Below are 16,130 nucleotides of genomic sequence, written 5' to 3'. Positions count from 1 at the left end.
ATGGCCGGGTGAGTGTTCGTCACTTACCTGGGGAAGAGGAGGCGGTATGGGAAGAAGACATCCTGGGGGGGGCAGTATGATTGCCCAAAGGGGCAATGTTCTGCTGGGACACCTGGCTCCTCCCATTCATGTGGATGTTACTTGACACGTACCACCTACCCAAGCATTGTACACCCCTTCATGGAAATGGTATTCCCTGATGGTAGTGGGGTCTTTCAACAGGATAACGTGCCCTGCCACACTGCAAAAAAATGGTTCAAGAATGGTTTGAGGAACACAAGTTTGAGGTGTTGACATGGCCCCCAAATTCTCCAGGTCTTGATCCAATCCCCTCCTGCTGTTTGAAAGCGATCCAGCGGCTGATTAGCCGCTTTGACTGCTTTCATGAAAAAGATTCGCTGACTGAAAAAAAAAAAAAAAAAATAACCCCGGTAAACCACTTGCAAACCGCAACGTAAATATACTTATTGCGCTTGGCAAGTGGTTAACGAGTCTGCCACTAGTTTGTGTCCTGCAAAAGAAAATCAAAAATACTTCTCCAACCAGATGGTGACCCCAATCTTCTATGAAGAACTATGCCGAAGTTGCTGAAAGATGAAAACACATGGGCCAATGGACCGTAAATCTGTCCCGCTCAGACGTGTAACATGATAAAGACTTCTCTTTTGGCTTTGCTTTGATGATTGGAGCCACCATCCCTGGAGAGGTGAGTATTCTTGGTGTCTTTTTTTCAGGAGGCATTAGAACAAATTTAGCCACAGTGTGCTACTTTTTCATCCATGATGTTTAGAATACATCCTTGGCAGTGAAAGGGATTGCCAAGCATCATACCCACTTGCTAACTGGGATGAGAGCCTTGATTTTTGGAGGAGGCATGAGAAGAGCGCTTAAAAGGATAAGTTCCCCTTTGTAAAAAAAATAAATGCAATCTTTTTTAAAGTAAAAATTTTTTACATTTGTTATTTTGTTTTAATGGGAGCCTGCAAAGCATTGCACCCGTGATTAGCAGATGGCAGGGGCAATGCAGGACTCCTACGGACTGTCAGCGTAAGTTGTCTACTCGTACCCCGTACGGGCAGGCAGTTACACAATGACGAGAAGAATCAATGAACTATTTAACCACTTGCCGTCAAATCACATACTGGGTACGTCATTTGACTTCAAGTGGTTGTACCGGGTGATGCCTGCAGGTGCAGGCATCATCCCGGTACCGTTTTTTTAGAGCCAACGGTCAGCTCGCTTGTAATAACAACCAGAGCGGCTAACTGGCTACTCAGTTGTTATTACAAGCAGCAGGAGAGGATGTCCCCCCTCCCGCCACGGCTCGCTTGGGCTCTCCCAATCCACTGGGGAGACCCGAGCTACCAGCCGGCACGTCCGACGGATAGTCTGAGACCCAAAGAAAGCCGGAATCGGCTTTGATCGGGTCGCCGCTATGGTAACCCAGAAGTGATGACATGACGACACTTCCACTTTACCAGCATTTTAACGGTGCCATTTTTGGAAAATCAAATGTATTCAATAACGCCGATCTTGGCGTTTGACATGCTTTTAAGTGCAAAGACACCAGACTCCCTCCATAAAGAGGACCCGTCACATGCCTATTGCTGTCTCAAGGATGTTTACATTCCTTGTGACAGCAATAAAAATCATAAATAAATAAATAAGGGCCCCCGTTTCCCCATGTTAGCGTGCAAAGGCGAAAGTGTTGGTCCCGCACGCAAACTGCGATCGTCCCACACATGTGAGGTATCGCCGCAATCGTCGAATGATGGGGCAGTAATTTTAGCACCAGACCTCCTCTGTATATCTAAAATGGTAACCAGTAACGGCTTTTGAAAGCGTCGCTTAAGGATAGTAAAATTTACGTTGTTTGTCACGTTGTGCGCAATTTTAATGCATAATATTTACTCGGCGTGAGATCAGAAAAAATTGGGTTATGCATTGAGCTTTTTTTTTGCATTAGAATTTTAAAAAGTGTATTTTTTCCCCAAAAAACTGCATTTGAAAAAGACCCCTGCGCAAAAATAATCTGACATTAAAAATTGCAAAACCCACTAATTTATTCTCTAGGGCCTCTGCTTTAAAAAAATATATATATTGTTTTGGGGGGTAACTAATTTTCTAGCATTTTGAATCACAGTTGCGCGGTCATGCATTACTGTACCCATGTGACATTTTTATAATTTTGTTCACACAAATGGAGCTTTCTTTTGGTGGTACTTAATCACCACTAGGTTTTTTTTATTTAGTATGCTATGAATTAAAAAAAAAAAAGACCAAAAACTTTGAAAAAAAAAATGTGTTTTCTTAGTTTTGGTTATAAAATTTTGCAAATTATTAAAGCTATAGTATCAATCACTGAAAATTAATCACGGCTGAGGCCCTAACATGCCAGGACTCTACAAATATTCCCTAAAGGGCCCCTTTTTGGAAAGTAGACCACCCAAGGTATGTAGGAAGAGGCAAGGGTGAGTTTTACTAAGTTGTAGTTTTTTCCCACAATTCTTTGCAACATTATATTAAATCCCCCCCCCACAAAAATGTCATATTACGTTATTTCTCACACATTGCATAGGCATACTTGCAACTACACCCTAAAACACAATCTGCTACTACTTCCTGAGTATGGTGATACCACATGTGTGAGACTTTTACACAGCCTGGCCACATACAGAGGCCCAACATCCAAGGAGCACCTTCAGCCATTATTCACTTTAAAACCTTCTTGTTTTGTTTTTTTTTTGTTTTTTCACAAGTAAAAATCTGCATTTTTGCTAGAAAATTACTTAGAAAGCTTAGATATTATATATTTGTGTAGAAGATGCCCTAGAGAACAAAATGGTGGATTTTGCACATTTTATGTCACACGGTGTTTGCACAGCAGCTTTTAAAGCACAATTTTACACACGAACCCATAAATACATTTTAATGAATTTCAATGCACACAAAGACAATACAATACCCAATTCTTGGGTAAAATATAAAATATGGTGTTGCGCCGGGAAAATATATAAAAACATGTCACGCTTTAAAATTGCGCCAAACTTCAGTATTTTAAAAATCTCCATAGAGGATGTCTTTATTGGTTACCCATTTAGAGTTACACAGGATGACTAGTTCTGAGTAATTTTCTAGCAAAAAAAAAAAAAAGATGATTTTTACATGATAGGAAATTTTTTTTAGAATTGCCTTGGCCTGGACGTGGTTAAAAGAAAAGAAGCTGCATACTGGATTAAATCCGTCGCTGAAAGTTCCTAAAACTGAGGATTTACTATCCCTTCAAGTAAATCCTTTTTAAATGAATTGTTTGCAAACTCTACTTGCCTGGATGTCTCTGGCTTCAGAACAAAGCATGCAGCCAGTGAAGTCACGATCTGTAGACTTGTTCCAGATCAGCAACTCAGGAAGCACCAAACCTATGGGGTCAGCATGACAGCCAGGGAATTAGCATGTTCAGAAGCAAACAGTAATGGCAGCCTACAAACAAACTCCCCAGATATTATTTCTAACCACCCCCCCAATAAAGAGTCTGAGGTTTGGAGTTCTGCTTGAAATATTTATTTGCATGGCAAAAATATACTATGTCCATTTTGCATAAAATAACGCATCAGATATATTACATATTTGGTAAAACAAGCTTTATCGTCACACAGAATCTGTACACCGCCTTACACTGTACACCCCACAGCTCCGCACACATTGTACAATATGGTACACAATTGGGAACCCCCAATCAACTCTGGGGGGGCGCTAAAGAGCCAGTCATGGGACACGAGACCAGCGGGCCACCAAATCTACTATCTGTTCTGTTTAATAAAATGCAAAGAGCAACGACGAACTGCAAAAGTACAGTAAGCCAGCGATGAGCCAATCAGCTCACAGATCAGTGAATTGCAGTTTTTTTTTCATTTGAATATAGACATGAAGATTTGAGAATCCTACAATTCACGATTGCCCAGATTCCTGAATTGAACAATTTTTTTGGCAGATGTTCCGATACATTTGTCAGGTTTCCCCCAATTGGTTCATCGCTAGCCGTATCCCATTTCAACCAATCATTTCAGTGTGTTGCAATATATTCATTCTGATTGGTTGCAAAGGGTATACAATCAATATCTGGATAATAAAAAAAGGCACTCGTTGGGTATCTCAAATATATAAAAATATCTCAGCGGTTCTAAATAAAATACAAACCTTGCTTAGTATAATATACCAAAATCCAACCCCTGATTGCTCTTTGCTTTAAGAAAAGAAAACTGAAGAACTGATTTGTAAAAGGCCATGCAAGAGTCAACAATGTGGTGAAAAAAAAAAGTGCAGTAACCCAAAGAAACCAATAAAAATGGACATTAAAATTCAACATACACAATCCTACTGTACAAAAGACTTTTTATTTACCAAGTTTATGTAATATAAGGGTCTTCCTAAGCCCCCCCCAATTTATATCCGATAAAGCCAGGCCCTTGTACTACATAACTGTTGGCAGATCTAAAAGGAGATTGTAATGTCTGTGGGGAGATTTACGGAGCAGCAAGCAGAATCGGGAAATTGGAACTACCAGTAAACATTGTAGCAATGCTAAAGTCACAAAGCAGATTTGACTTGCTGCTAAAGACTAGCAGGGAGTTTTAGAATGTGGCATCCAGGCACCAGATTCCTGGCCACAAGGTGACTATATGCAGCCGGGTGGTTGGGTGCAGGAAGACCTAAACCCTGAGCAGATACGATGACCTGCAATCTAAAGCGAGAGAGAGAGAGACAACTGCACTCACCCAAAAGGGAAACAGTATGTTTTCAAGAAGAAACGTGTAACAAGTATTCCCACTTTAAAAAGGTAAATAATCATGGAGGTCACATTTTACAGATTATCTACAACAGTCGTCTCCAAACTGCAGCCCAGGGGGTAGATGCAGTCCCTTGCATGCCTTTGGTGTACTATTCACCCCACTGACACCAATGATGGGGCACTATTCCTCCCACTGACACCAATAATGGGCCATTATTCCTTCCACTGACACCAACAATGGGCCATTATTCCTCCCACTGACACCAATGAAAAGGGCACTATTCACCCTACTGACACCAATGATGGAACAATATTCCTTCCAATGACACCAACAATGTGCATAAATTCCCTCCCACCAACAATAAGACATTATTCCTTCCCCTGATGCCAATGATGGGGCGTTATTCCCTCCACTGACACCAACAATGGGGCATAATTCATCCCACTGAGACCAACAATAAGAAATTATTCCTTCCTGATTCCAATGATGGGCCATTATTCCTTCCACTTACACCAATGATCGGGCACTATTCCTCCCACTGATTGGGCATTATTCCTTCCGCTGACACCAACAATGGGGCATTATTCCTTTCCCCGATACCAAAGATGGGGCTTTATTCCTTCCACTTACACCAATGATGGGGCACTATTCCTTCCACTTACACCAATGAGGGGGCACTATTCCTTCCACTTACACCAATGATGGGGCACTATTCCTTCCACTTACACCAATGATGGTGCACTATTCCTCCCACTGATGCCAATGATAGGGCACTATTCCTCCCACTGACAAAATCAATGGAGCATTGTTCCTTTCCTCAGTACCAAAGATGGGGCTTTATTCCTTCCACTGATGCCAATGAGAAGACATGGATTACTTCCATTGGCACCACTCACACTAATGAATCTGACTTTATTCCATCCCCAGATACAAATGGCAGGGCTTTATTCCTTCCACTTACACCAATGATAAGGCACTATTCCTACCACTGAAACCAAGAATGGGCCATTCTATCCACTGACACCAACAATAGGACATTTTTCCTTCCTGATAGCAATGATGAACCATTATTCCTTCCCCCGATACCAATGGCGGGGCTTTATGCCTTCCACTTACACCAATGATGGGGCACTATTCCTCCCACTTACACCAATGATGGGGCACTATCCCTCCCACTGAAACCAACGAGGAGACATTGTTTACTTCCATTAGCAGCAGAACATTTTCTTCTCACGTTTCTTCTCACATTTCGCCCCACCCACAGGGCTTGGCGTGGGGATTTGGATGTAGGTTTAGAGTGGTGCCCCAAGCTTTGCATGGTAACTAATCACTGTGGTTACATTATTCATCATTATGAGAACGTACCGTATTCCTATTGGGTGAGCACAGTTGTCTTGTGTTTGTTTTAGATTGCCAGCTACTTTGCGATGATTAAAGGTATCATCTCGGAGAATACAGCACTGCCGTTCTGTACAATATTAAGAAACCTACTCTGAGCTCCTGATCAAATACACAGACTTCCCTGCTGAGGCCAACCATGCTGGTACGTAACTTCATCTGAATAATGTACAGAAGTTTGGTTGCTAAGGGTTACCGCACTTTGAATATTATCATTGTGCTTTACACTGCCTTACTGAACAAGCTTGATTGTTCTACGACCAGTATATACATATCACCAAGCCAGGCAGAATCCATTACCCGACAAGATAGCTCAACGGGCAATAAATCAAAGGCTTTGGGCTATCTGAGATACTGTCTTTACCATCTTCATAATAAAATGTCCAGAATACGGTCTTTACCAACAGAAGGTCTATCGTGTGTGTGTGAGATACTGTCGTCTTTACCATAATAGTATTTAAAATGTCTGAGATACTGTCTTTACCATCATAGAATTTATATTGTCTGTGATATTGTCTTTACCATCAATTTACAGTGTCTGTGATTCTGTCTTTACTATAATCGTATTTATAATGTCCGAGATATTGTCTTTACCATCAGTGTTTATATTGCCTTAGATACTGCCTTTACCATCATAGTGTTTATATTGTCTGAGATACTGTATTTGACATCATGGTATTTAAAACTCACGGACTCCAGTTCATCATATGGCACAGTCATATGTTAAGTAAGCAAATAGAGATGGGTCAAATGGAACTTCAACCACAAAATGTAACTTTTTTTTCTTTCGACAGGGGGTGGGAGGGTTGAGATGCCCTATCAGGTTTTTACTATGCTTTACATATCCCTATCGAGGAAACCCCCTTTCACTGTATGTCCCGGTCCTAGGTGGGTACCCATATCGGAAGAGAAGGGGTATCTCACCAACGGGGCCATAAAATCTTATAATAATTACACAACAGTGTGAGAGAACCATTTATTGAAAAGGTAGACAATTGTTATACTCACAAACACAAGTGTCTGTAAGCTCCTCAACAAATTCAGAGACTCGAGATTTAATGCACCCACTCTCTTAAATGGGAAGAAGACAGTCCGATATAGTATGCCCGACGTGTTTCAAGGAGAGTCCCCTCTTCATCAGAACCCTCTCTAGGCTCTGGTGAAGAGGGGACTGCCCTTGAAACATGTTAGCCAAACTATACCCGCCTGTCTTCTTCCCAAAGTAAGAACGAATGGGTGAATTGGATCTCGAGTCTTTGGTTTGGGAATTCATTAATGAGCTTACATACAGCTGGATCAATAGGTGAAGGATCAATAAAGGTGAGGTGATGCAGCGAATTCTGGATTTCTTTTGATTGTGTATCTGAAAACCAGCTGTGCTAGCACCATCACCTGAACCCTGGCGAAGGTGCTCACCTGAAGCGGCTTTCTCTTCAGTGGTACATCTGTGTTTGGGAGTATAACAATTGTCTAGATCAGCATTTCTCAACTCCAGTCCTCAAGGCGCCCCAGCAGGTCGTGTTTTCAGGCTCTCCATTATTTTGCACAGGTGATTTGATCAGTTTCACTACCTTAGTAATTACCACAGCCATTTCATCTGTGGGAAATACTGAAAACATGACCTGTTGGGGCGCCTTGAGGACTGGAGTTGAGAAACACTGGTCTAGATAATGCACTAGGCTGGCGTTTTCTCTTCTCTCTGATTTCTGGTACAATTGTTATCAGGGCTTCCCCAGTCCTAAGAGGGCAGCCAAGCATGGTGGGCCAACCAAAGGAGTGCAATAGTGAAGGTCCATTAGTCTCTGAAAACCACACTAGAGCGCAGGACGCCGTGTCCGTTCTTCTAACGGAAATTGAACCTTTCCTCCAGTTTCTCCAAAACAAAAACGTTTTAGCCGGAGTTATGATTTAGGTTCCAATTGTCCACAGACATGCGGCGAAAAATAGCACGGCGACCAATATAGCGCCAAACTCATGTTCTCATTAGAGAAAAATTTTAGATAAAGAAACGCTTAACCGTATAATGGTTCATGAAAAGGGTTCAGAACATCTTTAGATAAATATGGAAAAGTTTCAGATGCTCATCAGATTTGGATAGATTTCAAATAAAAGTAGTATGGGGGGAGGAGGGATTGTTCAACCTACATATAACTTCCTGTCATATTTTACCCTCAAAATACCCAAAAATGCGGCTCATACTGTATTGTGCCGATCTGGGCGTAAAAAAAACATCCAACGTTTCATTCTCTCTGCAGATATTTTTCACATAACAAAAAAGGTCGTTTGGTCATACTAGTACAAATCTAATACACTGCACAATGACAGCCAATCAAAATCCAGCCTATAGAAAAGGGATCTGATTTGCTCTTATGGTTTCCATACACATGCACCTCTCTATCGATAACCTGCGCGTTCATCTCTGCACCCGGCAACCAAACTGTCGTTATTCACAGTGTCCATTCCTTCATCGTCCGGTCCAATTTACACTATATACAAAAACCATTATTCACCTATAGAATATTCATATGCCGCCACCGAAATGTCAGTTCTGGAAAAAGGGACTTATGTAAACCTTGCCATCTCTTGAAGCACAAAAATCTCTCAGTATGTGGCGGAAACAAAAAAGAAAAAAAAAAAAACTTACCAAAAACATTTACCAACAATAAAAGTAGCATAAAGGCTATCTTAACTCAATGAAGGCCAAATCAATTACAATATATCTATTGGGAGTCGTGACATTGGGGATCAAAGTGGCCCCCATCTGATAAGGGGTTATGTAAGAGAGGTCTTCAGCATTATTGGTTAGGTCCAATCCTATGTCACATGCACAGCTTGAGCAGCCAATCAGGTCTCGGGGTTTTAAAATGATGTGCAGACAGGTGGTCCTTATTACCATTCCTGGTTCAATTTAATTTTCTCTTTTTTCATCTAAAAGGCAGGACGAAAACTGCAGCATGAAGCTTGTCGGTTTTTTTTTTGTTTTTTTTTGGGCAGTTGGGCCACATACTATATGGCCAAAAAGGTATGTAGACCCCTGACCATCACACCAATACGGGATTGTGGGACATCCAATTCAAAACCATTGGCCAAGTAATATGGAGTTGCATCGTATGTGGCTATAGCACCATCCTCTCTTCTGGGAAGGAACTTGCCCCCATTTAGCCAAAGAAGCAGGTCATTACGTTGGATAGGAAGACCTTGCTCGAAATAAACCTTCCAATTTATCCCAAAGGTGTACAGTAGGGTTGGGGCTCTGCGCTGGATACTCGAGTTTCTCCACACCAAACTGGTCAACCCATGTCTTCATGGAGATGGCTTTTTTTGGACATCCTATTCCAAAACCATGCCCTCTAATACGGCATTGCCACCTTTGTGACCATAACAGCCTCCAGCCTCTACGAAGAAGGCTTTCCACGAGAATTTGGAGTGTGTCTGTAGGAAGGTTTGCCCATTTTTTAGGATCAAGTTGATGTCCGATCTGGCTCACAAATTGTGTTCCAATTTATTCTAAAGGTGTTCAGTAGGGTTGAGATCAAGACTCTGAAGGACACTTGAGTTCTACCAAACCAGGGTCTACATACTTGGCCATATGGTGTAGTATTTAAAGTTAAAAAAGGAAGAGGACCATCAAATTCAACCTTTCATAATTGTGTAGCTCTTGGTGAGAAACTGTGCCAATGTTGCCTTACAAAAATAGGAAAAAAAGTTTCCTTATGATCCCTTGAGGCCCATCAGTATCAGAATATTTCTTCCTTAACCCCTTAGTAATTCAAATTATGGATGTTATCAGTTGCAAGAAAAATTATGGCTGCACTCTTTTTCTTTTTTTTTTCCTTTTTCACAAATATTGGCGCTGGACTTTCAGTACGGGCATTTTAGCACCTGCTGGAAAATACAACATGCTGCAGTTTTGATCCTTGTTACGTTCCATCTTTTAAGACTGTAGTTACTAGAAATTTTACTATGAACACAGTGCCCATTTTTGGATCATGGTCCTCGCGTTAAATTATTTTTTTTCCCAGCAAAAAAGCACAGAAAAAAAAAAAGAAGGAAAGAAACCATGAAAAGCAAAGCAGGGGGGCCCGCATTCACACGGCTAGGACTTTATAGCCCCCTTTGGCAGGCAGCGAGGGGGCGAACAGTCAACTACATAGAGCACTAGCTGCTGGTCGGTAAGGAAATGACTGGTTCTCCTTAATCTCTAGCAATAAATGGATCTCATCTACCTTTTGAATGTTCATCACTACTCTAAATTAAGCTTATGTTCCTATAACAGGAGGCGGGGTTTAGCTTCGTAGCACAAGGTCTGCATGTTGACAAGAACCTCGTCTGAAACGCCATAAAATGTATATGTTACAAATTAAGTGATTGTCAACAAGCTGTTCATCTCATGCATCTAAATACAATCTCATGTGGATCTAACCTTGGTTTGACCGAGATAAAAAGACCTAATGGTGATGTGCTTGGTGCATTGCGGTGCCATTCATTCTAGATGGCGATCCAACACACCTTTCTGATGGATGCGTGTTGCCAAAAATGCTACATGCCCCTTTTCTTTAAAGTGGTTGTAAACCCTTCCATATACCCAGCGAAGTGATTGGCCTGAGGTGATAGAGAACATAAATCCTCCTACATAAGTTGTACCTGTTTATCTGTAGTCTTCTCTACATCCATTCAAAGCCCAGAATTTATAAAGCTTGTCTGAGCTGCCAGAAAAAAGGAGGCACACTGAGGCAGTTTTCAGGTGTTTTAGCGCTAAAAAAAATGTAAAGCGCCTGAAAACTGCATCTCAAGCCACCCCTGTGTAAAAGCCCGAGTACTTTCACACTGGGACAGAAAACTTGCGACTCCTGCTGATAGAGGAAGGAAGCAGCAGACAGAAATCACACTTATGCCCCGTACACACGGTCGGACATTGATCGGACATTCTGACAACAAAATCCATGGATTTTTTTTGACGGATGTTGGCTCAAACTTGTCTTGCATACACACGGTCACACAAAGTTGTCGGAAAATCCGATCATTCTGAACGCGGTGACGTAAAACACGTACGTCGGGACTATAAACGGGGCAGTAGCCAATAGCTTTCATAGCTTTATTTATTCTGAGCATGCGTGGCACTTTGTGCGTCGGATTTGTGTACACACGATCGGAATTTCCGACAACGGATTTTGTTGTCGGAAAATTTTATAGCCTGCTCTCAAACTTTGTGTGTCGGAAAATCCGATGGAAAATGTGTGATGGAGCCCACACACGGTCGGAATTTCCAACAACAAGGTCCTATCCCACATTTTCCGTCGGAAAATCCGACCGTGTGTACGGGGCATTAGTGCTATGGATTGAGACAAGTACACACTATAGAGGGATATGCTTTGTTCATATTTCATGTCTGAGGTTTACAACCCACTTTAAAATAAATGAGCAGGGTGCTGTACATACAATGCTGTGAAAAAGTATTTGCCCCCTTTCTGATTTTTTATTTTTTTGCATATTTGTCACACCTAAATGATCATCAGATCATCAAACAAATCATATTATTACACAAAGATAACCCGAGTAAATACAAAATGCAGTTTTTTAAATGATGGTTTCATTTATTAAGGCAAAAAAGCCGTCCAAACCTGCCTGGCTTTATGTGAAAAGGTAATTGCCCCCTAAACCTAATAACTGGTTGTGCCCCCCTTGGTGCCAACAACTGCAATTAAGCGTTTGCGATAACTGGCAACGAGTCTTTCACATCGTTGTGGAGCAATTTTGGTTTACTCTTCTTTGCAGAATTGTTTTAATTCAGCCACATTGGAGGGTTTTCCAGCATGAACGGCCTGTGTAAGGTCATGATACAGCATCTCAGTTGGATTTAAGTCCAAGCTTTGACTGGGCCACTCCAAAACCTAGTTTTGCTTTGTTTGAACCATTTGGAGGTGGACTTGCTGTTGTGTTTCGAATCATTGTCCTGCTGCATAAACCAAGTGAACTTGAGCCTGAGGTCACGAACTGATGGCCGGACGTTCTCCTTCAGGATTTTCTGGTAGAGCTCAGAATTCGTGGTTCCATCAATTATGGTAAGTCATCCAGATCCTGAAGCTGCAAAGCAGCCCCAGACGATCACGCTACCACCACCATGTCTGGCTGTTGGTATGATGTTCTAGTTATGAAATGCTGTATTAGTTTTATGCCAGATGTGACGGGACACACACCTTCCAAAAAGTTACATTTTTGTCACATTTTTGTCTCATCGGTCCACAGAATACTTCCCTAATAACCTTGGGGATAATCAAGATGTTTTTTGGTAAATGGGAGATGAGCCTTTGTGTTCTTTTTGGTCAGCAGTGGCTTTGGCCTTGGAACTCTCCCATGGATGCCATTTTTTGCCCAGTCTCTTTCTTATTGTTGAATCATGAACTCCAATCTTACCTGAGGCAAGTGAGGCCTGCAGTTCTTTAGATGTTCTTCTGGGTTCTTTTATGACCTCCTGGATGAGTCGTTGTCATGCTCTTGGAGTAATTTTTGTAGGCTTGGGAAGGGTCACCGCTGTTCCAAGTTATCTCCATTTGTGGATAATGGCTCTCCCCGTGGTTCCCTGGAGTTCCAAAGCCTTCGAAATGGCTTTAAAACCCTTCCTAGACCGATACATATACATTACTTTTGTTTCTAATCCGTTCTTGATTCTTTTTTAGATTGTGGCATGATGTGTGGCTTTTTTGTGATCTGTTAGCGTGCTTCACTTTGTCAGACAGCTTCTATTTACGTGATTTCTTGATTCAACAGGTCTGGCAGTAATTGGGCCTGGGTGTGGCAAGTGAAATTTAACTCAGCTTTCCAAAAAATTGTGGTTAAATCACAGTTCATTCATGATTCAGCATGGGAGGGGGCAATTAACTTTTCACATAGGGGCCAGGCAGGTTTGAACAGCTTTTTTCCCTTAATTAAATGAAATAATAATTTAAAAACAGCATTTTGGATTTACTCGGGTTATCTTTGTGTAATATTAAAATTTGATGATCTGAATCATTTGTGTGAGAAAAAAAATAAAAAAAAAAAATCAGGAAGGGGGCAAATACTTTTTCACAGCACTGTAGCTTCATGAAGACATCACAGCACCCTGCCTCAGTACTTCTCTCAAGACCCCCCCCCCCCCCCACCAGTCCTGATGCAAGCAGTGGGCTGGCTCTTGGGAGGAGTTATGCAAATATAAAAAATGTCTTGATGGGTGGGTTTCAGTCTGGAGGAGTGGGCATTTCTAGGTAGGAGACCACCTTAGGTAACACCCACATGTGATGCTGGACCTCCGTGATTGAAAAAAATGAAATGCACTGAATGAAAGGGGCAGGCTAGGGACATTCTGGCTAGGGAGGAAAGGAAATGAGGCGGGGGCTCTATCTGACTTGCTGCAGCTTCTAATGCACATTGTGAGAGGCTCAATCAGAGTAAGCCATTTCAGTAAAGGAGAGGAGACTTAATAGGAGTGAGCCTCAAAAAAAAAAAAAAAGAATGAAAAACATAAATAAATAAAACGAATAAAATAAAAAAAATAAAATGAAAAAATAAAGAATAATAATAAAAAAAATAATAATAATAATAAAAAATAAAATGAAAAAATAATAAAAAAAAAAAAGAATAATAATTAAAAAAAAAAAAAATAATAATAATAATAATAAAAAAAAAAATTGGGGGGTAGCCTTTAAGTTAATTTTCAGAAGCTAGCCATGTTATCTCTGCCTGCATAGCTCATTTCTTAGCATGCAAAGTCTAAGCTGTGCTTACAGTCACATTTTGCCAAAAAAAGGTTTGCAATGTAAAAAGGAAACACATTTTGATAAAGATACACTGAGAACCTAAAGGGGCGTACATTCCTTAAAAAGCAAAAAATGGAAAATATTCTTACCACTTCAAATTCAGCAAAATTCGTATAAAACCCAAAATATTTCACGCATCTGCAAATTCATTCCAGTAAAAACCTTACAAATCCCTCTAACAAGGTCATTGATGCAAAACGCCTGGAGGCTGACGGATCGTATTCAGCCCTCGCCTCCGCACACAGCTGCAATCTCACTATTTAAAAAAAAAAAAAAAAAAAAAAAAAGAAGAACTACATGTGCTGAATTTAAAAAAACAAACAAAAAAAAAAAAAACACCATGGGTTAAAATATTTGCAACATCATAAATATAAAAAAAAAAAGCAGAAAAAAAAAAATAAAATAAAAAAAGTGCTTTAAACATCACAAGCCTCAGTTCTTGATTTCAACCAGTAAAATCACAGCTATGTATAATACTGCTTCCGTCGTAGTCCGAGTTATTCCTGCTCTTGTGCAAAGAGAGGAGTTTAGAAAGGCACGGGGGGGGGGGGGCATGTAACAGAGCGCCCTCTGCTGGTCGCAACTCTTACGGTGCAGATACAGGCACTGCGGGAGAAGGAGGCTTCACATTCCAGTTCCAATTGTCCGTATCTCAGCTTAGCACAACTCAGCCCGATTGCCAAAAATATGACCCCAAGCTAGTCAGGATTCCAAGTCCGCCGATGGTTCTTTGCATGACGGTCTAGAAGCCTCACTGCATCTGAAATGTAACACTGTTTACCCGTCTAAGGCAGAAGATAAATCGCCCGGCAATTTATCGACGACTGTCTACAGACGGGGCAGTCTGTTCTGTAGCCAGGGGTGGAGGCTCCTGCGCTGATGCTGAAGGGGGAGGTTTTCAGATAAGTCGGGAACTTTTCAAAAACTGGATCAGGACCTTGTAGACGAAGGTGTACTGGGCGATCGTCTGCACCATCAACATCCGCTGTTGCCGCAGCATATCCAGCATGAACGGGATGTCCAGCATCTGCGCAATAAAATTAAGCGTCATTAATTTGAGCCAGACAGCATAGGATGAATAAATATCTAAGCAGAGGTCTCCCCTCAGTGTATCAGGAGATCCAGAGAGAAATACAAATGAAATTATATGTAAACCTTGACTTTTGCTACAAAATCTGAACTTGGTCCCACCACACACCACTTTGACAGGTTGTTTTGATGGGCGGTTGGGGGGGGACTGTCAGGGCTGGGCTCAGCCCTTCCTTCTCAAAGCTGCCCGCTCAGCTGTCGGCTAATTGCCAGCTCCTATCTCTCCACAGTGACTCACCCGTTGATGATATCCTGCTCGTCAGTTCTGCCTACTTAAGCCATCCAGCCCAGATGATCTCTGCCTTCGCCTTGGTCACATCTCTAGAGACACTCTCCTGTGTTCCTGTTAAAGACTTGCTTGGCTGACATTCCTTCTGGCTCCAGATCCTGCTTGCTGTTCTACTAAGCTTATCTCTGGCTCCCTGACATTTTGGCTTGTATGACTATCCATTCTCGGTTCCTGAACTCTGGCTATGTTTTGACTATATTTACTCTGTTTACCTTTTGTGTGATTTAACTGTACTTCTGTCTCAGTCTGATTCATGGTTTCTGACAGAGGCATTAAAAACAGTTGAGCCACAATGGCGCATTTGCCCTGGGCGGCATATTTTCAGGGGGGCAGCACCGCCCTCCAGGCAAAAGGGACTCTATCAGCAGTGGAGTTGCCATGGGGGGTGCGGACCGCACTTTACACCAACCCTCTCATATTTAAGCTCCTTTCCTGGTGACCAAGCTGCAGCCGCGGGTACCCTGGGGACGTCACCTGGCAGTAACCTCTTTACCCGAACTCTACCCCTTCTAGGTGCCGCACCTGAGATCGCCCCACCCAGCAGAGAGAAGGAGGGGATGTCAATTCACTCAGGAGGTGGAGCTCTTAGAAGAGATGGATCCTAAAGAGGAAGGGGTTGGGGTTTATTAGATTAAGGGGTGGATCTTAAACAGGAAGGGGTGGGGCAAATTTAGATGGGGGCTCCATGATTTTAGTCTTGCCTAGGGCAGCACCAAACCAAAAATACCCCCTTCGCACTTGCACACAATTCCTAAAATGTCAGAATGA

At 41.8% G+C, this 16,130-nt stretch overlaps 1 protein-coding gene across 1 annotated transcript in view; it reads right to left on the bottom strand.

Annotated features, from left to right (window-relative positions):
- Nucleotides 1-3,545: 3,545 nt before the first annotated feature.
- Nucleotides 3,546-16,130, bottom strand: part of PTPN21 (protein tyrosine phosphatase non-receptor type 21) — a gene marked incomplete in the record, with an annotated part of 110,163 nt that continues 97,578 nt past the window's right edge. The window contains 1 exon segment of the mRNA XM_073610695.1: nucleotides 3,546-15,011. Coding sequence (XP_073466796.1) covers nucleotides 14,883-15,011 — 129 coding nt within the window.

This window comes from Aquarana catesbeiana, linkage group LG13 (assembly GCF_042186555.1).
Source record: "Aquarana catesbeiana isolate 2022-GZ linkage group LG13, ASM4218655v1, whole genome shotgun sequence".
In the NCBI taxonomy this organism is placed as follows: Eukaryota; Metazoa; Chordata; class Amphibia; order Anura; family Ranidae; genus Aquarana; species Aquarana catesbeiana.
This window is presented reverse-complemented; position numbering and strand designations above follow the sequence as displayed.